At 50.5% G+C, this 27,801-nt stretch overlaps 1 protein-coding gene across 1 annotated transcript in view; it reads right to left on the reverse strand.

Annotated features, from left to right (window-relative positions):
• The window catches only part of ACAP3 (ArfGAP with coiled-coil, ankyrin repeat and PH domains 3), a 158,628-nt gene that overhangs the window by 57,783 nt on the left and 73,044 nt on the right, over positions 1-27,801 (reverse strand). The window contains exons 3-6 of the mRNA XM_048824822.2: positions 25,689-25,808; positions 24,515-24,568; positions 6,980-7,038; positions 484-667 (exon numbers count right to left, since the gene is read on the reverse strand). Coding sequence (XP_048680779.1) covers positions 484-667; positions 6,980-7,038; positions 24,515-24,568; positions 25,689-25,808 — 417 coding nt within the window. The remainder of the gene's footprint in view (positions 1-483; positions 668-6,979; positions 7,039-24,514; positions 24,569-25,688; positions 25,809-27,801) is intronic.

Below are 27,801 nucleotides of genomic sequence, written 5' to 3' on the forward strand. Positions count from 1 at the left end.
TACACCTATGGACCTTACCCCACCTTCAAGCAGGGGTAAAGTAAGCATTTGATATGGACAGGCTGGAGTATGCCAAGTAAACGGTGGTCAGAGCAGACTTGGGATTTAGGGCAAACTGTGGCTTTCCTGTTTATCCTTGGGGTTGCAGCAGCCCGGCTACCTCACGGCTGAAATTAGGGCAAACCCTCAGTACAGATATGGCCTTTCATTCCAGGTCTGCTCCAAACACCTTTGACTAGGTCTCGCCAGATCATGCACTGGCTTTTAAAAACTTCCCAGGGATTCTCTTTGAGGCAGCAGATTAAGTGCTGGATAATTTCACAATCAGATGCCCTTTAAAACCCAAATGTCAGATCCTCCTTTCTCACCTCCACCCACCCAGTGGTTCCTCTACTCTCGGCTGATGGATAATCAGCATTTATCCTGAGCTCGCCTGATTCTATGACAGGAAGACTGGATGGAGCTGGTGGGCCAGAACCTCACCTGTAACACGTAGTCCAGGGCCAGGTGTCGGAAGCACTTCCTGGTGATGGTCAAAGTGCCCGTCGCTTCCTCCACCTCGTGGGGCTTGTGCCGCGGGGCCTGCGCATTCTTCACCAGAGAGATCTCCATGTCCTCGCGCACCTTGTCAAACTGTTTCTTCGTCTCCTTGAACTTCCGGACATCACTGCAACCCAAAGGGGAAGAAATGGTGGAAACCACCATTACAGGGCAGGCAGGACCACAAGGGAATCAGCATTGGAATGCAGCAGGGATCCCAGTGGTGTATGATCTCTCTCATGGCCAAACCCTGACCTCACACCGTACTCAGTGACCCCACTCAGCTCTGACAAATCTGGGGCTGGAAGGAATTTTCCCCCAGCTCAGATTGGCAGGGATCTTGGGGCAAGGGGAGGGGAGGGTTGCCTTCCTCTTTCGCATGGGGCCTGGTTTGTCTGCTAGGATTATCTGGGCATATCTCTTCTAATGAATTCCTTGGCACTGCAGGGGGTTTCGGGTATTGGTGGCACCTCGGTCTCCCCTGTTCTGTGCCTGTACACCACAGTTTAGTCTCCTGAGGACTGAAATGTCGTGGTCTAGCTAAAGTCTTTGCGCTTCGTGTAGGAGTATCTGGATGAAATGTAACGGCCCGTGATAGACAGGAGGTTTTACCCATGGTCCCATCTGGCCTTAAAGTTATATGAAACAATGAATCAGAATCAGAATCTGACCCAAAGCATCTCCCTCTGGATGCAGAGACTAACACTGTGCTGTCCCTTCAAAGCAGTTAGAGGCGTCACCAAGGTCAATACCCAGCAACCCGCACAACCCTAATGATGCTCTCCAGCTGCCTTGCAATGAGACTGGGATGTTTCATAACAGGCACTATAAGAAACAGTCAAATTATATGTCACCAAAAATACTGTACTGGAGCCATGAAAATACCACAGATCAGCCAGTTCTCATGTTTAAAATTCACTGCCCAGCCAAGTGCACTTTGCCCATATGCATGTCTCTTCTGACCTGCCTGCCAGTTGGGTTTGGTGATCTGAAGTGTTAAAATTAGAAGTTTTATTTTTCCCCCCAGACTTTTTTGAACTCTTGTAACTGGCACGTTTATTTGTTTAGTGTGCTAGATGAGAGATATTGGATCCATAAAGTGAACTTTATGAATCATTAGTAGCCTCTACAGACCTCAAGCGACTCTGGGGCCCCACTGGGGCAGGTGCTGTACAAACACAGAGTAAGAGACAGACCCTTTCCTGAAAAGCGTACCAGAGAGATAAAGGGTGGAGAGGAAACAAAGTGACTCACCCAAGGTCACACAGCAAATCAGTGGCAGAGCCAGTAACTAGAACCCAGGTTTTCTAAGTTCCAGTCCAACACCCTTTGTCCTGGACCACCCTGCCTCCTGTTGGGCACAGGGCAAGCTCACTACCTTGTGTTCAAGTACTTCCATGTCCTCACACATCTCAGGTATGGCATTACCCAGCATAGTCCACGTTGAAATGCTGGCTTGTTTACAATAATTACACCACGTTAGATGCTTACACAAAATGCATTTGTGTTTCAATGCTCTGCAAAGACAGGAATCACTTTACCCATCGCTGAAATGCAGACACTTCTGGGCTGGAAAACAGCTCCTGTTCCACACTGCTCAGCCACACAACTCTTTAGGACAGGAGGTGAAGGAAAATACTATAACCAGCGGAAACTACCCTGATATGGATTTTGATTCCTGCCAAAAGTACCAAGGGGCCTTAAAAACACCTTCAACTTGAAATCTAGTCAATGAAATACAAATAGCTGCATAATAACCGCCCCTGCCCCTGCCCCTGCCCCTGCCCCTGCCCCTGCCCCTGCAGCCCCACCCCCACCCCGACAACCTTTATGAGCTTTTCCTAATTCTCGAAAAGTTTTCACCGCCCTGTTGCTTTAAGAAAGACAGACATAGAAACCAGGAGAAACGGACTCTGCATATACAGGGGAAACATGGGAGTCTCCTCGAGATTGGAGCTACCGTCTGAGGCAGAGCAGAAGCGCCAGCAGTATAAATCTCTCAGCAGCCGCATGTCCGCTGTTAATCAAGTAACCCACAGCGGCATCTCTTGTTCAGGGCACCACAGACTGCTCAGGTGGCCTGAGCAGCCACTCACTTATTCGCAGAAACCAAACCAACCCGTGAGGTCATGGTCCTCTTCAAACCCGAAGGACGAACAACAGGCCCTCAACTTCACTCCTCTCTGCCCCTCACGCTGGAAGGGCTCACTATGACACCCACGCACAAACATGGCCTGCTCCCGTTCTCTCTCGCTCTGTGACACAGAAACACACCCGCGCACGCTCATCTGCTGAATTTCAAGTGCCACAAACTTCACCGTGAAAACAATCCCTTCCTGAGCTTAAAAATGTCCCCTCGGCCTCTATTATTATCCCTGCTGGGCTCTGGCCAGTCGGCTCGGTGTGGCCATGTGGCACGGGCTCTCACCAGCCCAACAGCTGGCGTCAGGCTTTCTACCCGGCTATTATTATGGCTGCCAACAAGCTCCCTCCTGAGCCAATGCTAAAAATGAATGGCGTGGCTTCCCCTCCCGCCAGAATGCTTAGCAAAGGAGAGAGGGAGGGGAGTATGGCTGATGTCTCTTTACCCCACCCTCAGCCCAGCTGCGCAGGTAATAAGCCACATGGACTCTGAGGTTCCAGCCACAGACTTCCAAGGGACCCGGCAGAGAGTGGAGGAGTTGGACCCATTTAGCACAAGAGGCCCAGCTGTGTGGAAGCCGGAGAAGGGCTGCTGGCATTGCACGGAGCGGGGCATGGCAAGAGAGGAAGCATTTCTTGGGGCTTTCTGAGTTGGGGATGGGGAATTCAGGTGATTTTTCCTAATTTGCAGCAAGGGTGTCACCTGCCAGGCAACCCATAGCTGGCGTTGCAAAGAGCTATTGGCCCTTCAGCGTCTATGCACATTAGAAACGGGTAGGAGTCCATGGGAGGGCATGCAGGAGGGGCAGGCTGGAGCCTACAGCCTATAGGTAAACAAGGAAGCCTTGCCTTGCCCCACCCCACCCCAGGACTGGGCTATTTAAAGAGGAACAGGAAGCAGAGCAGCAGAAGCTCTGCAGGCTGCAATGGGCAGTGGTGTCTCGCTCAGGCTGCAGAAAACCAGCCAGAGACGTGCTTTGATGGACTTGAAGTTGGGGAGCTCTGAACCAGGGTCCTGATGAACTGTCTATTGTCATTGCTCCTGTCCTGAAACCTTATTAAAAGGGGACATGCTCTTTGGTGAGTGTGTGTTGGCTTCTCTTTGACCCAGGCTGTTAAAGCGAATTTATTGGTGCCCCAACTGGGGGGGAATTAAGATGTGGCACACCCTCAGCACCACACCAGGCAGGCAAGGGGGTGGGTGGGGATGGCCCAAGCTGTTACAGAGAAGTGGAACTGGAGATGGTCTTTCAGCTGGAGAGCTCACAGATGGCTAGTGTTTTTCCGTCTCATTTACCTACAAGAAACCCCTGATTCTCCTGCCAACCCTGTCTTGGGACAATATTTCTGTTCAGCTGAGGCTTCTTGCAACCCCTGACTACTTAACAGTGTGCCCCTCCCACGGCTTCCTTCCCAGCATCAGTCAGATTACGCATGAGACTGGATCCACTCAGCTCCTGCTGGGAGGCTAGTGATGAGGAGAGAAGGGTGAAATCTCTGGCCCGCAGAGCCAAAATATTAGGTTGGGGATGGTGGAGGGCCACAGAAGGTCATTCCCTTTCCTAGCACATCACAAGGCTTCTGACAAACAAAGCTCCCACTTAGCAAGGACTCTCTGAGGGAGGTGGTGTGCAGGGAGCTGAGCCAGGCTGAGATTTGGGTGACGGAACTGAAAGTATTTCGCCTCTCAGTATACGGCTGCACCGCAGCTGGAGCGAGCCTTCCAGCCCATGGACATGCTCTAGCTCCGCTTGGGCTAGCGTGCTAAAATTGGCAGTGTGGACATTGCAGCCTGGGCTCACCACCCAAGTATGGATCCAGGGCAGGGGGCTGGAGCATATTCAGATGGCTAGCCCATGACACAATGGCATAGAATATCAGGGTTGGAAGGGACCTCAGGAGGTTATCTAGTCCAACCCCCTGCTCAAAGCAGGACCAATCCCCAATTTTTGCCCCAGATCCCTAAATGGCCCCCTCAAGGATTGAACTCACAACCCTGGGTTTAGCAGGCCAATGCTCACACCACTGAGCGATCCCTCCCCCCCACAGAGGGATATGTCCACACGGCTATTTTTAGCTCTGCTTGAGCTGGCCTGTGTCTGTCTACCTGGGTTAGGAGGCAGGTTCCCTGCTGCAATGTAAACATGCCCTAGGTCGGTGGTTCTCAGCCAGGGGTATGTGCAACCCTGGGGGTACGCAGAGGTCTTCCTGGGGGTACATCAACTCAACTAGATATTTGCCTAGTTCAGTGTTTCTGAACCCAGGCGTCACGGGACAGGTTTAGGGGGGTTGCAAGTGCCGGGCCGGCAGGACTGAACTCTCCTCTCGTCCCAAGGGCTTGGCCCCTCCACGTGGAGACGGAGGCACATGAGTGGGGCAGGACTTGCCCTGGCATTGTGCATATTGGGCCTGACCCCGAGATAAACAGAGGCCTTCAGGCTCCATGGCTGTCAAGCCAGCACCGAGTGCAATCACACAGCAATGTCAAGGGGTGAGAAGGGCTAGCTGCAGGCTGTGTTTAAAACTATACATGGCATAGCTGCTGTTGCTTCCTTTTCACAGCCAGGAAACTGCCGACGTGGTCCTGGGGGGAGGTCTTTAAAATGATCCCAACTGCAGAACCAATTTCAAATAAACAATAGCAATTTGAAGATCAAAGCGCTGAAGCCTGTGACAGTGAGGGTCTGATGGGCGCGACAAAGGGAGAATAAAACGCAAATACACTGACAGAGCGACAGCCCCAAAATGAAGGTGAAATTCCCCCTTCCGGCTGCCAGGATTTAAGCAGATTAAATCTGAGCTCATCAGAGAAATGATTGGACAGAGATGGGGGGGAGTGCTTCGGGAGGGAGGGTAACTGTGGGTCCCCCCACCACCCAACCATCCACAGCTGCTGATGGATTCGCACTCAATTACCCGTTCCCATGGAAACAAGCTCCCGCTTAGCTGAAGGCCGCCATTGCCTCGCTGACCTATATTCAGCTGATTTGGGATCTCACGCTGCACTTGGTACCTGCCCACTGGCTGCGCGGGCACTCAGAGGAGGGGGTGAGGACAGCCTACACGGGCAGAAGAGATGCTGTTTCCCCCACCCAAGGGAAAGAGCAGGTTGAAATAGACTTGAGCTAAGTTGCAGGCCCTCCACATCCTGATGATTCCTGGCCCTGATTCTCCTCTACTTCGCACCTGCTGTGTGGCCGAACTACAACGTATCCTCTGTCTCACACACACACACACACGGGTGTGTGTGTTTTACATCCGCTTTGCACGGGTGTAAAGGAACGAGGCAGCCGGGCCTCAGACTGACGAGTCAGAACAGCTGGCCATGTGGCATCAGGGCAGGGGAAGGGGTTACGTTCCATTTTATAAGGGCCGGGGGATGGCTGACTCCAAATCTTACCCAACTGGGGGCTAGGAGACAGGCGTGGATTCGACGGTGCCCGTGTCCTCACGAGATTTCAAATGGTGGTGATGCAATGATTGCATGACTGGCTGATCTCTCCCATGAGAAGCCTGCTTCCTCCGCAGGCAGATAGCGCCCGTCCCCCCTACCTGCAAAGTTTATGTGCAACAGATGTCTACAGGCTCCATTTACTGCCTCGGACACACCAAAGGTGTCCTGGGAGGTGGGGATTGATTTTGGAGGATACGGGTGCCCTGTTAGAAACTTAGAATTTAATGAGGCAGCAGGATTCTGAAGTGAAGTCCTTGGGGGAAGTGCCTGCATGGATTTTGGCAGACAGCTGGGCACTGATCTGTGCTTTAAAAGCCATATCAATGTAGATGACGGACTAAGCAAATTCTCCACCTCATCCAGTTGGGGTGGCAGCAGTGACCAAACCAGGCTTGGCTCAAAGAGCTTCCTACCAGGGGTGGTGTTGGATCCGTGCTGCACAGATCTGGACTTTTGGGGGTGTTTGAGCTGGGGGGGTCAGTGTGCCCCAGTATGATGATAGGAGTCAGCTCGTAAAGTGTGGATCCGGAACTGAACTTTCACACAGTTTGGGGATGCTCAGATCTAGGGTTTTGTTTCATGTCCAGCTTGACATTTTAAACTCAGCGGGGCCTGGCTTGCACCCAGAACTAGGAGCCTCCCCCGTGACAGCACAACAGCAGCAGGGGTCACCCCATCCCACTGCACAAATTGGATTCATGGTTCCCTTCCCTTGGATGTGTCCTTCACTCCAATCAGAGCCTTGAATATATACATAGCCAGTGCATTGCAATCCTGTTTTCACCACAGACACAAGAGGGTCTGTAGTTCATCAGGGAGCCCCAGCTGGGACCCAGTACTCACTCTTTCACAAAGTTGTGCAGCTGTTGCCGGACCGACCTCTGGGCTTGGTCAAAAAGGATCTAAGATAAAAGGAAAAAATAACAAGAAAAGATGAAAACGTGAAACTTTCCCTAAGGTGAGGCAGAAGTGCAGCACTGGGAGGGTTACCTGGCCTGGCCTGACAACGTCATACTTTACAAAGCTATGGGGAAGATCTGAGCTTGACTCCTCTTGGAATCCAGGCTGAGCCCAAAGGCTTAGGGGTCTTCTCCATCCTATGGGGGAGGGGGTTTGATTCCCAGCCCTGCTCCACTGACCCAGTGCTCCACGCAAGGGATCTGTGCACACTCCCCACCCTAAGAACAACGCAGAGGTGGCCGGCACAGGAGCGAGTGCTCTACAGCGACTGAGGCTAACGTGGGATGCGAGAACACGTCCTTCCCAAAGCTGTCTGGCCGACTTCCCTGTTTATCCCCAGGTTCTGGATATCCAATGTAACCTTTGGGGAAGCAGGGTTGCACTCTGCAGACACACGTCTATGTCTCCATCAGACCCTGTGCTGCCGTGCCTGGGTACAGGGAGACGGGTCGGGTGGCATCCTCACCAGAAAAGACAACAGGGCTGACCATGAACATGGAAATAGATTTTAGATTAAGACAATTGATTCACATTCCAGGGATCCGAAGGGGGTGGGGGGAGGGGGCATTACTCCCGTAGACTGGCCAAGTGCCCATTACTTGGTACTACCACAATCAGTTCTGGTTTACATCATACGTTTTTGCCACCCATTCAGTGCTCCCGTCACCATAAAAGGCTCCTGGATGGGAGCTCCTGTGATCCACAGAGGGTCATTACAAGCTCCCAAAAGAGCGTGCCTTAACATGCAAACACCCATGGCTCCCCATCATTTGCAGAGAGGATGCACTTGTAACAGCATATGCCTCACTAGCTTGTATTTCCGACTGCGCCTCTCCCATTTGTCGAGTTCCTCGCTGTGTCAGCAGGGAGCACTGTCCCCTCAGACTGCACCCAGTGGTTTGGATTTCAGCAATGGGATATGGGTCTGTGAAGTAAGGCACATGCAGTAAGCCACATAGCACCCCTCGCTTCTTCTTTAGGCACAAACCCACTGTGCTAGCCAGGAGAGAGCCCCTAGAAGCAGCATAGCCACAATTCTAGAAGGAGAAAGGAAGAACTTGCTCCTGTCAATCATTTAAACCTCACTTCCCCACACTGGTCCCAGGCCCCTATCCACTTTACCAGTGTCTGCTACACACCCATCATATCTCTTGTGTATCCAAAATCTCCCCTCCTTGTTCTGAAGGGCATCTGGTCTCTTTTCTCCAAGCGATACTGTCCCAGCAGGGCGAGGTCTGCCTGTCTGCTCCCCTGGCCCCATGGAAACACTGCCGTCATGATGAATAGGCCTTTGCATTTCAGACATGCCTTTTGATGATGCAGCACTTTGACTAATTGAGGCCAGATGGACAGAGGCTCCCTAGTGATACCCAGAGGCCCTGCAGATGTGGAGACGGGCAGGGCTTGCAGAGTGGAGATGTGCCCAACAGCAAATGATCCCCTGACATGGCATTGTTCATTGGTTCTTGCCAGGACCCTGGCTCTCCTCCTTCTAAACCATGCCCACTCTGGGAATCTGTACACAGAGAAAAGCTTGTTTCACTTACTGTCTGCACTCCCACCCAGAGGCCTGGATCCTGACCTGGGAGAGACCCACTCTATGGCAAAGAGGGAATTCAGTATCTATGTCCCATTCAGCCCTTGGACTTTCTGCTGACCCTGCCAATTGTGGAAGTGGTTTTTATGCCAGGGACATCTGTGCCCCGGGAACTGGGCTGAGACCCACAAAACTCGTGCCATGCCATTTGCCATCAGCCCACTGATCCTGTGCCTGAGTCTTTCCAGATGTGGTTACCTATGGCCCTTCTCTATGATGTGGAGCTAACTGTAAAACATCTTGCAGAGAGCTGCTATTGAGGAGAAGTGAGACAAGGGCCCCACTTCAAGCCTCCTTACTTCAACCTGCCTGGTGAACAGACCCAGAGCACATCAATGTCTCTTTGTTTCTTGTGATCAGCCTCTGTCTGTATCCGTGTGCTGCCTTTTGCGTTATCCTTAGATTGTCAACTCTTTGGGGCGGGAGTTGTCTTTCTGTTCTGTTTGTACAGCGCCTAGCACGATAGGGGCCTGGTCCATGACTGGGAGCCAAGATGCTACTGCCATACTAACCATAAATGGACTGGGAACCCTCTGGTCCTATCTTTACTTTCTGCCCTAAGCTGCTGATTCACCCCCTGTTCCTGGAAGCATACAGGCCGTTCATGCTTATTTCCTTCTGAGGATGCAGTCTCCAGAAGCTGCATTTTAAATACTTTCCTTTGGCCGTGTAAGTGATTTCCAAAAGATCCAGACTGTTTTCACTGGGGGCTGATTCAGCCCCAAGAGTAAGTTCAGAGGAATGTTCTCAGCCATTGCCTATGGGAAGCTCTCACAAGGCTCTGGCAAGGCAGCTGGCTCGGGCTAATCATGTTCTTAACCCACCGCTTGTAAAAGCACCTTTTCCCGGTTTGGTTTGGTTTTCTGCCCCTTGCGTCCACCCTGCCCACCTGGGTTTCTAGCATATTGCTCCGAGGCATCATATCCTGGCCATTTCTCCCTTCCTTATCAGATGGCCTTTCACACCTTGCTGTACAAATCACCAGAAGAACTGGTAGGGCAGATGCGACGGGTTGGTCTCACTCAGGGACCCAGCTCTGAGAGGATGGAGCAGTCCTCCTAACATAGCCACATTCACACCCAACACAGATGGCACTGCAGAAGGTGGCAGCTTGGTTGGAGGACAAGATCATGGTCCTTAGGGATCTAACCGCCCACGCTGATATGCCTCCATCCCTCAGAAATGCCACTTCAAAGCCTAGCCGGGGAGCTGAGGGGGCACACTTCCATCCTTTTTGGCAAATAAATTGAGTTCAGTACAGTTTAGTGCTTGGGAGATTTATAGATGGGACCTTCAGAGAGCCCATGACAGGTGCCCAGATAAATACCTATGCAAATGGATAGAACTCAGGACCTATCCACTTTGAGTCACCCTGAAAGATCCCCTGAAGCTCTCTGCAAACTGTTTGGGATGAGTGACGCTACCTACATAAAAATAATAATACACAAGACAATAATACCTCCCTCTTAGCAGCTTTCAACCTGAAAGTGCTTTGCAGCGGAGGTCAGTATCATTATCCCCATATTATAGATGGGCAGACGGAGGCACAGAGAGATGATGTGACTCGCCCATGGTCACCCAGCAGCAGAACCAGCACCTGAACCCAGGTGTCCTGAGTACCTGCCCAGTGTCCTATCTCAGAGGCTATACTGAGTCAAGTAATGGCCTTTAAAAGCTCTGCAAAGGGCCAGTTAGAGATGAAGGGGGGGGGGGGTGTGTGTTTCAAAAGTGTCTAAGGGGTTTAGGAACATATGGCTCTGTTTTTTTCAGCAGGATTTGTGCTCCTAAGTCCCTTTGTCTGTCTGTGAAAACCAGACACAACACTGCACCAACACTGATAGGTTTGCTTAAGGGAATTGTTTTTACCATGTCAGCCCATTGAAATGAAATTTGAATTCATTACACTAAACAGTATTAGACTCACAAACCCGTATCTCCAGAGTTTTGGTTGGATACATGCAGCATAGTGACTGTGGAAGCAATAGCTGCCGTTTCCAACATCTAGCTGTCTGTCTATTTCTCTCCCTCCCTCCCTATAATACTAAGATGGGGAATGACGGCCAGGGCACTGGAGGAGACGTCCCTGACACTTTTTGACAGTGCTGTGGGACTTCCCTGGAAGCTGCCAATGACAGGTAGAGGTGATCACGGTGGACCATCTCCACGGCAGCTCAAGTGCCCATTGGGAGTGAAGTGAATTTTGCCCATGACTACGGTGTGGCCTGCTACTGTAAGGCCTAAAGCATTGCGGGTGATAGATTTCAGCAGCAGCGTTGGCTGGATCCTCAAATACATTCGTTATGCAGAAAAGACTGCAGCCAAGGACAAAGCGAGAGGAATGTCAAGTCTAGCTGAATACAAACGGTCAAGAATGGCCTCTAAATATGAACAGATTCAAACGAGGGCGGGGGGACCCAGACCACCCAGCTCACCAATGTAAATTATTTGCTGCTTTTGGCATCGGTCTGCCCTCTTGGAACACTCTCCAAAAGCCACTGGTCTACAACTTTTTCCATGAAGCTGCTCCCCGAGTGATGTTTACAAGTTGACCGTGCCTCCCTAGGCTTCTAATGCTGTCCAAGGGAAGGCAAAGAGCAACAAAGCCATCTGGTTTCCACCTGCACCCACATCTGGAGCTTTTCCATTGTTGGCTTCCACCATAAGGACATGTTTGCTTAAGTCAAGGGAAGGGAAAGCCACTTCATTCGGCTGGCCACTGGCAGCCTGGAGGGACAAGGGGCTCGAGTTCCAGTACAGGGGCAGATCTGAGTGGACAGCATCAAGGCTGGAGGGATGGAGCTTCTCAGACTGATGAACAGGACTAACACCTGGGCAGGGCATTAAAAGAAGCAAGCGTGTGTCTAACGAGGGTTACTCAGGGCAGATCTACACTTAAAAGTGCTGCATTGGCACACTGCGTTGCTGTCGCACTTTAATGAAGACACTCTAAGCCAACGGGAGAGAGCTTCTCCCATCGGCATAGCTCATCCACCTCGGCAAGAGGCCGCAGCTCTCCCACCGACGCAGCCCTGTCGACACCAACGCTCAGTCCAGTATCACTACGTTGCTCAGGGGGATGGATTATTCACACCCCAGAATGACGTATACCAAAGTAATTTTGTAGTGTAGACCAGGGCTTAGAGCTCAGGCCAACAGAATGGGAGCCTAAACTGTCCTCACCTTTTTGGTGCGGGTGCCCTGCCCCTGCGTTTAGGTGGTGACTAGGATTGCTGTGCACACTGATGCCTGGTTAGGGAGATGGCCTCTGCCACTGGGAAGAGAAATGTCCCTCTGCTGTCATGGCATCACTCCGGGATGGATTCTGGGAAATGGATGCTTGCAGTGATCACCCAAGAGAACAGCCCAGGTATATGTGGGGAGGGGGGAGATTGGGGGTCTTTTCTTTTTTATATATATATAATTTTAATCCAAGATTAACACTTTTCATGGGTGGGTTTAAGTGGAAATAACGTCAGGCCGGCATAATGCAACGGGCACCCTCCAAGCACCCACACCCACCTCTGCTCAGACCTTCACTCCTGACCTGCTGCCTGCCCCCTCCCACCCACTATTCCAGTCCTGAGCCCCTCACAGCCCTGCCAATGCCCCTCACTCCTGACCTGCAGCCATGCCTGATATTCCTGGCCTGAGCAGAGACTGCCAGTTGTTTCGGTGGGTTTGTGATGTGGACTGACCACTAAACCCTTTTCTAATTAAGACGGGGGTTTGCACCATGAGCTCAGATGATGAGGAAGTCTGTGCGGAGAAAACCTCTACTTTCAGCCTTCTCCGTGGGACACCTGATGATAGATGGGCATTTCAAGCCTGCCAAATCTCAGCTGAGCAACAAGAGACGCCTGCTTTGATACCAGCTCTGCTCTTTTATTAATTTTGCCAGCTGAGACCATCTGCCGGAAGCTTTCTAAATGGCTCCTCCATTTAATTTTCAAAATCAAATAAATAGATTCAATCAAAAGGGGTTTTATGAGCTTGATTTTTAAATACAGAATTGTTCCCTGCCTCGTTCCAGCTTCCCCCAGCGTGCTTGGAACGCATCCTTTGGGCTAAGATTTTCCAGACTCTGTGTCACCCGCCCTTTCTCCTAGACACTGGGATTTCAGCCTGACTCACGTGCTCTAGTGCTGCGTGACAAGGATCAGCAAGAGAAGGGGAAGGGGAACGAATATGTTTCTTACACTCCAGGGGTAGATCCTAAATATCACAAAATGGACTAACATAGGCAGTGTTCTTTGTATGCTACATAAATGCAAATTGTATTGAAATGAACAAGCCCCATGAACCTGGGGTGAAATCCTCCACTGGCATCAATGGGAGTTTTGTCATTTACTTCAATGCGGCCAGGATTTCACCCTGGAAGCAGCAAGAATGGATCAGCAAACACAGAATGCATGGTTATTTGGAGGCCTACAGCCTCCATAGAGAGGGTCCCTGTTGCTAAGATATTGCCCCGCCAGTACATTAGCTGGAAGGATTGTTCTGTACTGAGAAAGGGAAACTAACACTGATTTCTAGGCAAGGCAGAAGTTAAGCAGAAGTAAGTGTCTGCCAATCACTCAAGAGAATCACTCCGCCTATCCCTAAAATGCAGCCACTTCTGGGGTGGGACACTATAGCTATTTAAGAGCACATAGTAACACTGCACTACCTATATGACAGGAACTGAAAAGTACTGCATCTAACAGAAGAGACAGGGATATTTATGGAGGCACAATGCATAGGAAATCTGAGTAGGAATTTGGCCAGTGCATTGGGCTGAGCATCCCTGATCAAAGTGTCCTGGGATCTTTAGTGCCCAAAAGCGATCCGAAGTTTCGTTTTATGTTCTATCGAAAAGACGGCACCTCCTACAGCACAGCATGTCCCGGGCCTGAGCCAGCTCCCACTGGAGTCAACAGAAAGATTCAGTGGGAATTGGAATAGATGCCCTACCAATCTGGAGATTAATCCATGCTACTCTGTCAAGGTAACTGCCACATTTTCCAAAAGAATGGCCCACTCTGAGGTCTAAGAATTATTCCACAGGCCAGAGCTAGGACTGGAGTTAGTTCGGCGGAGGTTGTTCCTGGCATCCAAACCTCTTCCCTTCACACATGCACTGCGCGACTGCTGGCTTAGTGGTATCTGATTTCTCCACGCTGAGCAAGGGTGTGGCCGTGGAAAGAGCACGCAGATACGACTGAGGCTGTTCCAACAAAGAAACAAGTTTGGACAATTACAACATATGGGGCATCTTTCCCTGGTGTCAGACTCTTCCCGCAGTTTACTTCCTGGCTTTTCAAGTTTCTGGCAACAGAACCTAACAAGCCATCTGACAGGAGGAGTCTCTCATCTGACCCAGACGGAGTTTCTGGGCTACAGTGACTCCAGCCTGGTGTTTAAAGAATACTGTTCACTGGAGTGACAGGATGTACCAAGCATTCACTACCCCTTGCCAGAGGCCCCACCACCTTGGCACACCTTGCCCTAAGAAGGTGGATAGGAAGAGCAGCAAGTTCAGACATCCAGAGTTCGCCTAGAGAGAGACCTCTCATGATCAGCTGCAGGCAGAACCAACAAGAGTTGGTCTTCTGGCACCTAGAAGGGCCTGGAGCAGGCAGAGGCCAATGAGAGCCCCGCAGGCCAGATAAAAAGGGCTAACTGTTTTCACTAGAGCCCAGTTGTGGGGGAAACCAGAACAGGGAGGAGGGCTCTCTCTGCCATAACCCAAGTAACCTGACCAAGTCGGGGCCTACCCTTGACAACACCAGCCTTGTGTTCTGTTAAACCCGAAAGGGGACCAGACTGAGAGCTGACCTAGTCAGGAGACTAGCTCACAGAAGGGGCAGACCGTTGCTGAATCAGGACACAAGGGGACACTAGAGAAGAACCCCAGTAGTGCCATGTGCTGAGAGATGGGGGCACGCTAGTAGTGAGTGCATGCTACAACCCGTGGTGGGAGAAGTGGGTTGACTGAGTCTGCCTTCCTAGCAAAGGGGAGAAGGGAATAGACATCTTGCACAACAACAGCAGGCCCAGGCTGAGGCCCAGTAACTGTTCCTGGAGGGGCAACAAGAAGTTGAGCAAGCTACCTAGTGAGCTGCTTCATCTACAGTGAGTGACTGGTGGTATGCCCCATCACAATGGGAAAATCTCCCCAGCTGCTTTTCAGCAAGGTCCTTCTCATTCAAGCTGTGTTACAAGGAGGGGAAGAGACTTATTCCAGGCCAGTGAGCTAGCAGGGATTACATATAGAGTTTGGCTAAAAGAAGAACCAAGCAGATCGTACATCCAAAATGTGAAGGGCACCTAAAACTTGAAAAAGTCCAGATCAGATGCTTCAGCCCCTCACACATTATTACCACTGCTTCTGCATTTCTGGCTTCCAGCTGGCATTGCAAAGAGAAGTTCCTATAATACTTTAAAAGCCTCTCAGGTTATTCACCCAGGAGTAGGAAGTACCTAAACATGACAAGGAAACTTGTTCTCAGCCCCAAGTGATTCAAGAAGTTCACAGAAAAAATCCAGATCTGTGGGGATATCTCTGAACCCAACCACCAACCTTTTGGTGGTTCACTACACTAATGAGAACCTGGAATTTCCCTGGGTTCTGAGCATTTGCTCTAACTGGTTGATCTAGGTCCTGATTTTGGTGGGGCTGTATCATAGCCTACAGGACATTAAATTATCCCAAAGTATTTGGGGGAGGGGAGGCTGGTGAAATGTCATTGCAAGGTGACATGATGACACCAATGTCATGATATGGTGACCCTAATCCTACTGGACTCACTTTGTCAGCTGGCAATTCTGCATCCATTTAAATGTTTCCCACTAGAGCAGCCTGATGCGTCTGGCACATCACCATGTGCGGTAGGAAGCTACTCATAGCCCCACCAGCTCTGTGGGGAGCAAGCGGCTTGGAGGAATTCTCCTTTTTCATCCTTTAGATATTTCTCTCTCTTTGCCTTAAACACAACACAATCAGCCCCAAGACATCTGGCATCTGCCTCACTGACTCCTCACAGCTTGGGTGGCTTTTTCCTTGACAGCAGGAAATGCTTCTCAGCCCATTCAGTGAAGCTACATCGCCTCTGAAGGCGGCTGCTGCTGCTAGATACCGTGACGTAGCCACAGCAGCTAGGGATGGACCGGACGGTTTAAGGCCGGATGGGGATAAGGCACAGAATAGCACTGACTGGGCTGGTTGGAACCGCGCTGGAGAGCAACTACAATGTCACAGCTTCGGAGTCTGAAAACAGCCTGGGGCCGCTAAAGGGCCATACATGGGCTTTATGGGCTCCACCCGAATAACTGTATTGCCCCCGCATTTTCACGTGCATGCTTTTTCCTTCTTATCTCAGTGATTCCTGATAGATGAGGTAGCTAGAGGGGAACATTCAAGGGGTGGATAGACGGACACATAGAGAGACATGGAGACGGATGGATACAAAGACAGAAAAGCGGGGGCACGTGGGGAATAAACCTCGTGGGAAATTTTCTGCATTTTGATTTTGTCAATGAAATTTCTCAACAAAAAAACCAGGATGAACTTTCCATAAAAAAATCCTTGAAACATACATCCTGTTTTTCCACCCGTTCTGATACATGGATAAATCAGATCAAGAGAGAGAGATGGATTATTTATTATTTCATATGTATAATAGGATTTTTGGAGCACTCCGATAGATCAGCAGACCCCATTCAGCTCAGTCAGCCCTACTATGGCACCCCCTTGGTGTCTCCCTGACATTTATTTCCTCTCAGGGGTCCTGATGACATGAGTTTTGCTCTTGGGCTTTGAGTCCTGGCTGGAAATTCCCTGTGTGGATGGATAGCTGTGTATTACTAGGTCGTGTCTCTGTTATCCTTTGCATGCCCAACAAATCTTGCAGTAAGTATCTACCCAAAGGACTGGCTGGAATTGATTACTAGCCAGGTTGACCTGTAGCTTCAAGCCTGAATAAAATTTCACCAGAGACCATACATGAGACATGGCTAGGGTTAGGGGATAGTCACTTTAGGCTACAGATGCCTGAGTGTGGGAATGCTCCTTAGCCTTTCCACCAGAGGCACTGGGGGAGGGGGAGGGTGTCCCATCACACTTGCCCTTTCCCTAGCTCTGGGATGCTGACAGCTCTGAGCTTTCAGTGTGTCGAACACACTTTACTCTGGGCAGCCAGTCAGCATTAAGGGGTTGCCATAAAGGACAGCCTCTGCTCTAGACATATAGGGGGAGGATTACACTACTTCTGCAGGAGCTCTGTATTCGGAGTAGACAGAGACTCCACTGGGCAGAACAATGGCAGGGAGCTGAGGACCAGCTGCTGGGGACCAGCAATCAGCAGTTGCTGGGGACCAGTCTCCCATTCAAGGGTGTGGTTTAATGGCCATTAGCACGGAGCTACAGGAAACCTACGTGAGCTACTGCCCTGCCATCATTCCACACGCCGTCATACTGCCTCATTACTCTCAGTCCAGCCGCCAATGAAGCTGAGAGCTATTGATCCAGGACCGGCAAAGGCCTTTCTCTCCTTTAGCTATGGGCAGATCTTGTTACTCTCACATTTAATTACATTCACCAGATTCTATAAAAAGAGGCAAAAGTTGTTTTCTCATATTTAATGGCCCAGCCGAATGTTAATGGCTCTGAGCTTGTGTGTATTTTGGGGCAGGTGCTGGCAACAGAGAAAAGAAGGGGTGCTCAGTGCCTCAAGTCTAGGGAAAGCAGCCACTGATCAGCTACCTTGGCTCAGCGAGCAGACTAAGCTGAGACGCATTTGGGACAAAGGAAGAGGTTGTAATGTAAGAAGCACTGACCCAGCACCCCCTACTGGGCAGCTCATGGGGCAGTACTGATGGGACAAATAGAGAAGGGTCCATGTTATTATTACTCTCTATTATGAGTAATAACAAAGACATGTTTGATGAGGGTTGGTTTTTTCAGTCCCCCCTCCCTATCATTACTCCAAACATATTTTTTCCAGTTTCTTTGTTCTGAAGCGTAATTCAATTGCACGAGCCAGGTTCAGGAGCTGGAGCAAGAGAGGCCAGTTGCGAGCTGATCCAGAAAAACTCCACCCAAACTCTCCCCCCATGACACGGCAGTCAGAGGTGTGACTCCAGCACATGCAGACACACCCAAGCGGCATGTGCTTTGACCTCGCCAGCTGCAGTAACCATAGCAGGGAAGCTGCAGCAGTGCAGCGGGCAGCCTGGGTGGCGTAAGCCCACCCGGGACCCTGGATTATGTATTTAGGGGCTAGCCCATGCTGCGATGGCTTCACATACCCTTCGTGAGAACACACCTGACCGCTGCAAAAGGTGACCGAGGCAACAGTGGACCAAAGGAACAACTCTAACTGGCTCAGGATCAGTGCTACCGCGACCGAGCAGTGTCTCCGAGTGGTTTAGCCCGGTCGGGATCAAACGTGCATCACAAAGAGATGGGAGAGAGCCATGGACCCTGCCTGGGTTGCTTCTGGAGCGTGTTTGCAGAGGGGAGGCACAGTGAAGAAGGAAACCAGTGCTCAGAAGCTATGCCGCTCCCCACAGGCCAGATACAATGGGAAACCTGGCCTAATTGCAAGCTGTCAGGGCGCATTGACAATACCAATGCCAACGGCCTCAAGAGGTCAGCATTGCCGCACCGGTGGGATCAATGGTATGGTCTACCATGCATTCCAGCTCCGTCTTTCAAGCCTTTAAGTGTACACTACTGAAAGGAATGTCCTGGAAAGCCTATTGTTTAAGATTTGAAAGGCTATTTCCTCCACAGCAGCCGGTGAAATTAGCCCCATATAACCGGCATGTGACAGAAACACTTCCTCTGGGCTTCCGAGAGTAACCACTGGTCCCCGTAACATTAACCAAAACAAACAAGACCCACTGAAGAATGAGAAGTTCAAGGTATCTTGGACCTGGACCTTCTGCATCATCATCATCATCAACACAATGTCTCCTTGTCTCTCCTTCTTTTCTTTCGTGGTATAAAAATATATATATTCTCAGTAAACTAACCACACACAGGAGCCATGCTACGTTGTCAGGGCATCCGACCTTCAGGGTGCGGGACCCCACTTCTGCTGGCCTCCACAGCATTGCGGGTCACAGCCTACCCGCCGCAGAAGCAGGTTTGGACTCAAGCAGGGCAAATGTACAATAGCATTTGCCTCTTGCTGCCTCCACTTGCAAATCAGATCACAGAGTGGCTAAAAATTAGAAATGGAAACTACCATCACCACCCAGCACCCGCACGCCAGAGCTAGCAGCCAGAATCAGATCAAAGCATTGCAGCCCTTCAGAGACAAAACTATCATGTGCCATTGGCAGAGAACAGGTGCGCCAATGCCTGAGGCCCCAGGCACTGGCAAGGAATTGAGTGACTGAGATAAACCCAGATGCTCCTGGCAAGTGATCTCCTCCCTATGCTGCAGAAGAAAATTTAAAAACAAACAAACAAGGTCCCTGCCAATCTGACCTGGGAGGAAATTCCTTCCCGACCCCTACCATGGGGATCGGTTACACCCTGAGCACGTCATGTCCCATCTAATGAACTCCTTTAGCCAATACAAGATGACTCTCTGCACTGCATTTTCTAGTGTTCGGCTAAGCAGTCTGTTGACTGTGGTAGAGTATTTGGAATTCCTCCAGAGTGGGATTTTTCCATGGAACAATCTTGTTTTCTCACACTGTGTCTCTTTTGAATTCCAGTAGGAGCCCTGGGGCAATTGCTGTTTTCAAATGCACTAGTGCCATCCCACTGAAGTAATACCTGATTTTTAGCTCCTAGCATTCTTCATTTCGGTACTAAACCTACTGTCCTTGCCCTCACCCCTCTACTTCCCCCTCCCCAGCCTTTCACCCTTACTAGGGCAAAACGTACCTAATTAAAATGTTGCTGTGGCCTTTACATGCACTAATGTAATTATCTGCACAACACTCACTCTGAGGTATGAAAGTATGGTTAATCCCATTTTATGGATATGGACACTGAGGCACAAAGAGATTAGGTGACCTGCTTGAAGTCCAAAAGGAAAGTGGTGGTGGATGGGGGTACTACCAAGGCTGCCAAGTCCTTGCTCCTTGCCTTAACCACAAGATCATCCTTTCTTTGCAGTGGATTTTGCTTCAAATAAGCTATTGTCTTTTCCTGCCTGTGTCATCCCTGCCTGGGGATGCATTAGCATATTAGTTTTCTCCATTCAACAATGCATTTCATATGTGGATTTTGCAGGGAATCATCCTAGCAGGACTAGAAGTAGGGATGTTTCCCAGGCCAATGCTCCAGCAATAAAGATAAAGAACAAGTGACTTTAATTTCCTCCAACTGAATTTTAAGGCATTCTTCCTTCTTTTTAATTTGTTCCAGCCGTACATACTGTACTGGACACATGCCTGGACGAAGCACTGGTCACCGCTTCGTAGCTGACATCTTTGTGCCTGGATGAGCCAAGATGTTCACACAAACATACACAAGAGAGGAGACAGCAGAAGAACCACTAAAAATAACTTGGCTAATGGCACAGGCATCGTAGCTGGCTCAGGGATGTTACAGTCACTCCAAAGACATTTCCTGGGGATGAGCAATTGCACCCAAAAACACGCAGGAGCGAGTCTTCCGACATATGTCTTGCTTTGGGCATGCAGCGAGCAAAACATGAGATGCCATCTCTTTGAAATAGTGCAATCAGCGGTACTTGTGAACAGTGGAGAACTCCCCCAACAGGACAGGACAGAATGGGATGGGAGCAGGAGGGGTTATACCATTGGCGGCACCACTATGGTTTTGGCTCTGGGAACGTTGTCACTGCTTATTGGTGTTCCCAGAAGAGTCACTCTTGGAAAAGGTGGGACATACCCCCATCCTAATCAGGAAAAGGCAGGCAAGCTCTTCTGGGCTCAGCTGGTACTAAATAAGCACAGCTGCCAAACCCGGTCTGCTTGGGCGAAGTAAACTTAAAAGGAAGAGTTTGTCACAGGACGGGGAGGCAACCAGGAGGAGGGCTGCTGTGTCCCAGAGTTTGCTGACTCTTGCAACAGGGCCGCTGGGCAGAAAACAGCTTGCAAAGCTCTGCTAGCCACAAGAATCCACCAGGCCAGGTATGAGCCCATTACAGCAGGGAGGGGTTGGAGATAAGTTCTCACCCAGGGTCTAGCCGTACTCCACCTTCATAAACAAACTAGATCGCTGTAGACTCTTTTGAAACACTCAGAGACCAAGTGCCCCCATAACTGGAAGGACTTTGGAGAGGTTGCCAAAATAGGTGATCTACTGGTAAAGGATAGAAGGTAACTGGGCTTATTGACCCTCCGCTCGCTCTGGCTCATTAGTAGTAGCGACTAGTCATCTGGGTGCCTCAGCCTTTGGGTGCCCAGCCTGGGACACCTTCAAGGGGCCTGAATTTTCGGAGGGGGAGATGCTCAGCAGTTTCGGAGAACCAGCCTCTTGGCTGTGCCCCAAGTTGGAGAGCCAGGATCTCACCAGTCCCCTTGGAGAATCCCGGCCATCACTTCCTGCTGCTCTTGCTTTTGCTCAGGCTGGGGCTCTGGGGCCCCATCACAAGGTTTCTACCATCAGTTGTGGGGGGAGAGGGAGTAACTCTCAGTGAAATCAGTAGGGACCTGAGGGAAAAACTAGGCCCAAGGGTTGGTGTGAGAGGCAAAAGGAGAGTGAGAGACCCAAGGCCTGGCCCATGCCTACCAAATAGGAGCTTAGCCCATGCCGTCAGTCTGCTGGGATAAATGCTGCACTTGCAGCCAGCTCTGGACTTCCCCTCTCTCGCCACATCCTCCACGGTAGCAACAGTGGTTTAATTAGCCAGCCTCCTCTGATGCTGCACTTTGGGCATTTCTAGTTCAGCAAACCACATGTCGTTAAACATTAATAGCATTTTGCAACCTCTGGCAGGCAGAGCCGAGGCTGGGGGTTCTCCTGGGGGCCTTCAACCAGAATGTAGGGCTCTGTCTTCTCTTCTCATGCCTTCATTCTCTCTCTCCCTCACACACCCCGTATCTCTCTGCCCTCGTCTACACGTCAGAGTTTTGCAGGCCTATCTACGTGGGTCAGGGGCGTGAAGAGGTGCGATGTCAGACTGACAGAGCTGTACCGCCAGAAGCCCCTAGTGTGGAGACAGTTCTACCAGCCACGCTTGGCTTTTACCAGTATTGCTTATTTCACACAGGGGTGGGGACGGAACGAACTATACCAGCCAAAGCTTTGCGGGTAAAGCTGTGTCTACACTAGGAGCATTTGCCTGTACAGTATACTGGTCTAGCTATACCAGCAAAGCACTCCTGGGGTAGACTGGGCATACATCCCTCTCTCTCTCTCACACACACCCCCTTCTCTGACACAATTTCGGTTTGGTACAGTCCTCCTGCTGTTGGGTTTCTATATCACTGGTCGACTTTGCTCTCAGACGCTAACGCACCCAGAAAGCCTGGGTGTATTTTTACCTCTTCCCCTGTGTCATTTCCCATTAGGAAACGTGCTTTCCCTACCTGCTTCCCAGATAACGAAATGGACTCGCTGAGGCTTTGCCTCCGATCGCCCACAGTTAGCTTGTGTTCCAAAAGCACGCGTCATCCCTCATGCACAGTGACAGGGGCAATGGAGAATAAATCTGGGTCACTCCAGCACCGACACCCGAAGCCTCCTTTGGTCTGAAGCGCTCTTGTCTCTGAATGAGTCTCATACTGTACGGCTGGCTCAGGGCCACAGAGTGAGAACCACCTTTCTCCTCTGCAAGGCTCAGAAATAGAGTGTCTGGGCGTCCACCGGACAGGTTCTCCCACCCCAGGTGCTCTGGTTTCGAGACACATTGAAGTCCAGAATCAGCCTTTATCTGGCCACTTTCTTCCTTTAATCTTACTGTGGCATTCGTATACACCAGTTTGTCCTTAACCCCGAAGCTGACTATGTTCCCAGTGGATTGCTCACTCCAACGGGTCCCTGGGTTCCAATCCACCTGAGGCTCACGCGCCCTGGAATATTGCTTTGGGTTCTGGACGTATCAAGCCAATGCAAAACTCCAAAGCAGGAGCAGCAAGGTAACCTTCAAGCCACTCCTGCTGGTAGGGCAGAGATCAATGCTGATGGGCTTCCAAGAGGATCCTGGCCTCCTCCCACCCTGGAATACATGCAGGCTATGCAAGTGAGGCATTCACGGTGAACGTGCTGAGGTTTGGACCCCAGTCTAGTCCTACCTTGTCCTCACATACAGTTCCCACCATAATCACCAAAGAAGAATGAATCATCCACAGTGTGGGTTTGCTTTTTTCATTTGAGGAATGAGCATTCTAACTCCTCTCCCTCTGACACCAGTTGCACGTCCCTGACACTTTGGCTGCCGGGAGTCCCCAGTGCAAGCAAAGATGCCCTGTCCTCTCCCCTCCCCAATCTGCTGCTGACTGCAAAGTCTATGGCTTTCTTTCCAGTTGGCCCAGACACCAGAAGGTCATAGCTGCCTTGAACTGTCCTCTGATTGTGTATCTCTCGCTGCCTAACGTTTAGATGCAGAGAAGATTCCTTTGGTGCTGATGGGCAACATGCAGCAAATTCTTCAGAGAGCGCATACTTCTTTGGAGCCTTACCCTTCCAACAGAAGAGAATGGGGATAGCAACCTTGCAGCACGTGGTACCCATAAGGGTGCTGAAAGTCCCCTCTTCACCTTGCTGGGCAGAGCATTACCCCACATTCCCATCCAGTGTCCTGCATGTTTGGTTAAAGACAGTGGGCAAATCCCACCCTCAGCTACACTCATGCAGCCCCATTAACCAATACCACTCATGCACCCTATGGATCAATGCACCCACTGCACCACCGTGGATCTATGCACTCATGCAACCGCACTGACCAATGCATCCAGTGACTGACCAATGGACCCACGTAATCTGGTGCAACCTCCCTGATCAATGCACACGTGCAAACTGGTGCAAACCCACTGATCAATGCACCCATGCAGACCAGTACAAACCCACTGATCAATGCACCCATGCAGACCAGTACAAACCCATTGATCAATGCACCCATGCAGACCAGTACAAACCCATTGATTAATGCACCCATGCAGACCAGTACAAACCCACTGATCAATGCACACGTGCAAACTGGTGCAAACCCACTGATCAATGCACCCATGCAGACCAGTACAAACCCACTGATCAATGCACCCATGCAGACCAGTACAAACCCATTGATCAATGCACCCATGCAGACCAGTACAAACCCACTGATCAATGCACCCATGCAGACCAGTACAAACCCATTGATCAATGCACCCATGCAGACCAGTACAAACCCACTGATCAATGCACCCATGCAGACCAGTACAAACCCACTGATCAATGCACCCATGCAGACCAGTACAAACCCACTGATCAATGCACCCATGCAGACCAGTACAAACCCATTGATTAATGCACCCATGCAGACCAGTACAAACCCATTGATTAATGCACCCATGCAGACCAGTACAAACCCACTGATCAATGCACCCATGCAGACCAGTACAAACCCACTGATCAATGCACCAGAGCAACTGAGACAGAACTTGACTCATTAAAGAGAGAAGAACCTTGTACAACTGGCAGCAACATTCCCCCCCCCCCCGCCCACCCCTTCACTCTTGTAATTGATGCCAAGTGTTCAGGGAAAGGGACTCGTAAGAGGATTCCTTCATAGACCCAGCCTTTGTCCAGTATCACACGACTGCTGCCTGATCCAGAACCAACGGATCATTAAGTAGCATCTAGAGAGGGAGGCAAGGCTATTAAGAGCTGGCCGCCAGCACACGAACAAAACAAGAGGGAGGTGGCACCTTACCATGTGATAGTTAATCATTTCCTGCAGGCTGTCTCCAAATTTGTCCAGGCACTCCTGTGAAAGGAGAAGAGGAAAGGCAGTGAATGGGGGCAGCTGCCCTTCCTCCAGCGCTGGCAAGAGCGGGAGGGACAGTCTTTAAGCCACTGAGGCACTCGCTCTGTCAGTTGGCAACTGTGCATTGACATAAATGGCTGGCACTGAAGCCAGAGGCTGCCCGTCCTTTCTGGTTTAGTACTGAAGCCAGCACCGCCGGGCTGTTTCTTCTGCACGATGGTTATCCACGTTTCCCAAATAACCGATGCTCACTGACCTAGATTCCAAGGATCCTGTTTGCATTCTGGCTTCTTAAAACCATAGTGCCTCTTGCAAACAAGGATCCTATTCTTCAGCCTTTTCAACATTGCATTATCTGGGGATTCTTTCAGACACCAAGGTGAATTCTGCCTCTTAGTGAGACTTAAATGATGAATCAGCCTCGGGCTGGTCCTCTCTACAAGGACACATTTCACCCAAAGGGATCAATATTCTGCACATCTGTAGCACAGCTTCCATGTAAATATTCACCAATGCTCTGCACAGACTCTCAGGGATCCCTGGGAGATTCCTGTTAAAATTCTGACCCTAGCTGGAATGAGAGTTGGCATGATTTCCTTGCCTTCAATGGAGTTCACTGGATATCACTGACCCTCCCTGCCACAGCTGATAATAGCAGTACATGTCTGCAAAGATCTCAGTGTGCTTTGTAGATATTATGCCTCCCAACCATCTGCTCTCCACCCCTCCTTTAGTGAGACAGGTAAACTGAACCCACTTTTCAGGAGGGTAAACTGAGTCACACAGCGATCATGTGTCTTTCTTGTCCAGTGGGGCAGTGGCAAAACTGGGCAAGGAACCCAAAGTCCTGATTCATACATATATAAGTAAAAGATACTCGCACAAAGGACCTCTGATAGGAAGTCAAAGGAAGCACCACATAGAAACCCAGTGCATCACTGCATATTGCAAAGCACCTACCTAGCATCACAGACGTCTGCCTATTCCTGGGAAACATTTTTATTTGCTCAGTTTAGAGAGAATCCCCAGAAATCCTCCTCCTATATATAATGCCCCAATCTCTTGTTGAAAAGTTTAACCCTTTCTGATGCTCAACCCCCTCCTCCCCCAGGCAACTCACCGAAATCATTTCGTCCTTCTTGCATTGCTGCGACAGGTCTCGGACCCCGCTGACGAAGTGCTTGTTGGTGGTGATGTAAGCTTTCCCAGCCTCAATCATCCCACTACATAGCTTCACCAGCTGCAGAGAGAGGAAGAGACGTGAGTGGGGAATGTCCTATAGGGCTGGCCAAAGAGTTTTGAAAAGAAACCTGACTTGCAAATAAAATTCACCGAGTTAGTTTCAGTCTGATCTGCGGGGCTAATGCCATGGTCTGAACTCATAACCTTCAGAGTTAAAACTCTGCATTGCTACTTGTTGGCCTAGCTTAGTAACTTCCTTACTGAATTACTCTAGTTTACTGATCGGCCACTGGCGGGTGACAGACACTCTCTCTCCGAGCGTGGGTTGCAGTCAGACAGCCACCAGTTGTGAAATGCCCATGATCCCAGAGGCTTATTAGTCGGAACATGTGAAGCCAAACAGGGAAGGAGCATCCACACCCAGCCTCCTCTCTGCTCGGGTGGTGGCCATGGGGCGGCCCCCAGGTAAGGGCGTGGCCAAATCACTGGGTTGCCCTAAGCCAGCGATCACAGGGGCTCAGGCCACAGCTCTCAGCTGTGCCTGGTTTGCCTCCCAGATCAGCTGATTCGAGGCTACAGCAAGACCTGCCGGGAAGGAGGGAGCTGGAGAGAAAAGCTTGCTGCCAGTTAGAGTCCTGGGGGTGAGGATGGTGATGTGGTGGGGCCTGAGCTAAGGTGAGGATAGGGTGACCAGATGTCCCGATTTTATAGGGACAGTCCTGATTTTTGGAGCTTTTTCTTACATAGGCACCTATTACCCTCCCCAACCCCGTCCCGATTTTTCACACTTGCTGTCTAGTCACCCTAGGTGGGGAGCATTCCCTGCAGACAGGTGCTTGGCTCAAGAGGCCAGAGGAAGGCCTCGTTGGAAGCAGGCCTTGGAGGACGTGGCCCTGGGCAGTGGGAAAGGTGATCCATGTATTAGTGTGCCAAGGCTGCAGCTTACAGTACGTAACAGAAGGCCCCAGTATGATGCTACCTAGAGCAGTGATGTGGAAACCCTGCAGCTGAGGGGAAGGATTGAATGGGAAGTCATAGCCCAGTGAAGTCTTAAACCCTGGTTGAAGCGGGGAGGAAGCCCCCTGCAACCAAGAGGGATGGATTTAATCACTGCACAGACCCTAGCAGAGAGCTGTGCCCAAGGAGGGTGAAAGGATTTTGCACTTTCATTGCTCTGGAAGGAGAGGATTTTTGGTCTGGCCAGATCACACTACCAGCCTGGGGAAGACTGTCTTTCGTAGGGAAACTGAGGCACAAATGCATGCCTAATGGTGAAGTAGTAAAATGCACCTTCACACTGGCCTGGAGCCATGGCGGGTATGAGTAGCTGAAGTGAATGGTTTGCAGCCCACTTGTGTGCTCAAAATAATTTGTTAAAACAATTCAGTGGAGATTTCTGAACTCAACTGCAGGTTCGAGAGTTGTTTTGTGGGCGATTCGCTCCATATGTTCTCTCTGGATTTTCCTGGGAGGGCGGGGGGGGGGGGGGGGTTAGGTGTGGGAGGAAGGAAAGCAAGGGCAGAGGCTGTGACATTTAGAAGCCTGACAAACGTTTATCTGATATAATAGATCCGAGGGCTTTGTATTTTTTTAAGCTGTGTAATACGCGTAGGGCCAAGGACCAGATCCCTGTAAAATCAGAGGAACTCTAGCTAACTCTTAAACACGGTCTCATTCGGTCCTGCAGCCCAGGGAAACAGTACCTCTGAGTACTAAAGATCTGAAGGGAATAATGGTATTCCCCACTGAGCGGCTCGTGGTACTAGACAGTACAGTTGTCTTCACCCCGTGACTGTGGAAGGTCCTAGCTCTAGTGAGGGATGTATTAGCAAGAGTGCTACATGCAGGGCGTCTGATTCTCCTCTGCGTGACATTACAGACTGTTACCACACCACTGAAGTTAGTCCAAACTGCCACCAATCTAACAGCGGAGTAACGCCCACTCCTTTGTTTTAAAGATGGGTGCACAGCAACACAGCTGGGCGAGGCTGCTTCCCACCGCAGCCCCTCTCAGGGTCCATTAATGGACTATGATCACTAATTTAGTCAGA

Source organism: Caretta caretta, chromosome 18 (assembly GCF_965140235.1).
Source record: "Caretta caretta isolate rCarCar2 chromosome 18, rCarCar1.hap1, whole genome shotgun sequence".
In the NCBI taxonomy this organism is placed as follows: Eukaryota; Metazoa; Chordata; order Testudines; family Cheloniidae; genus Caretta; species Caretta caretta.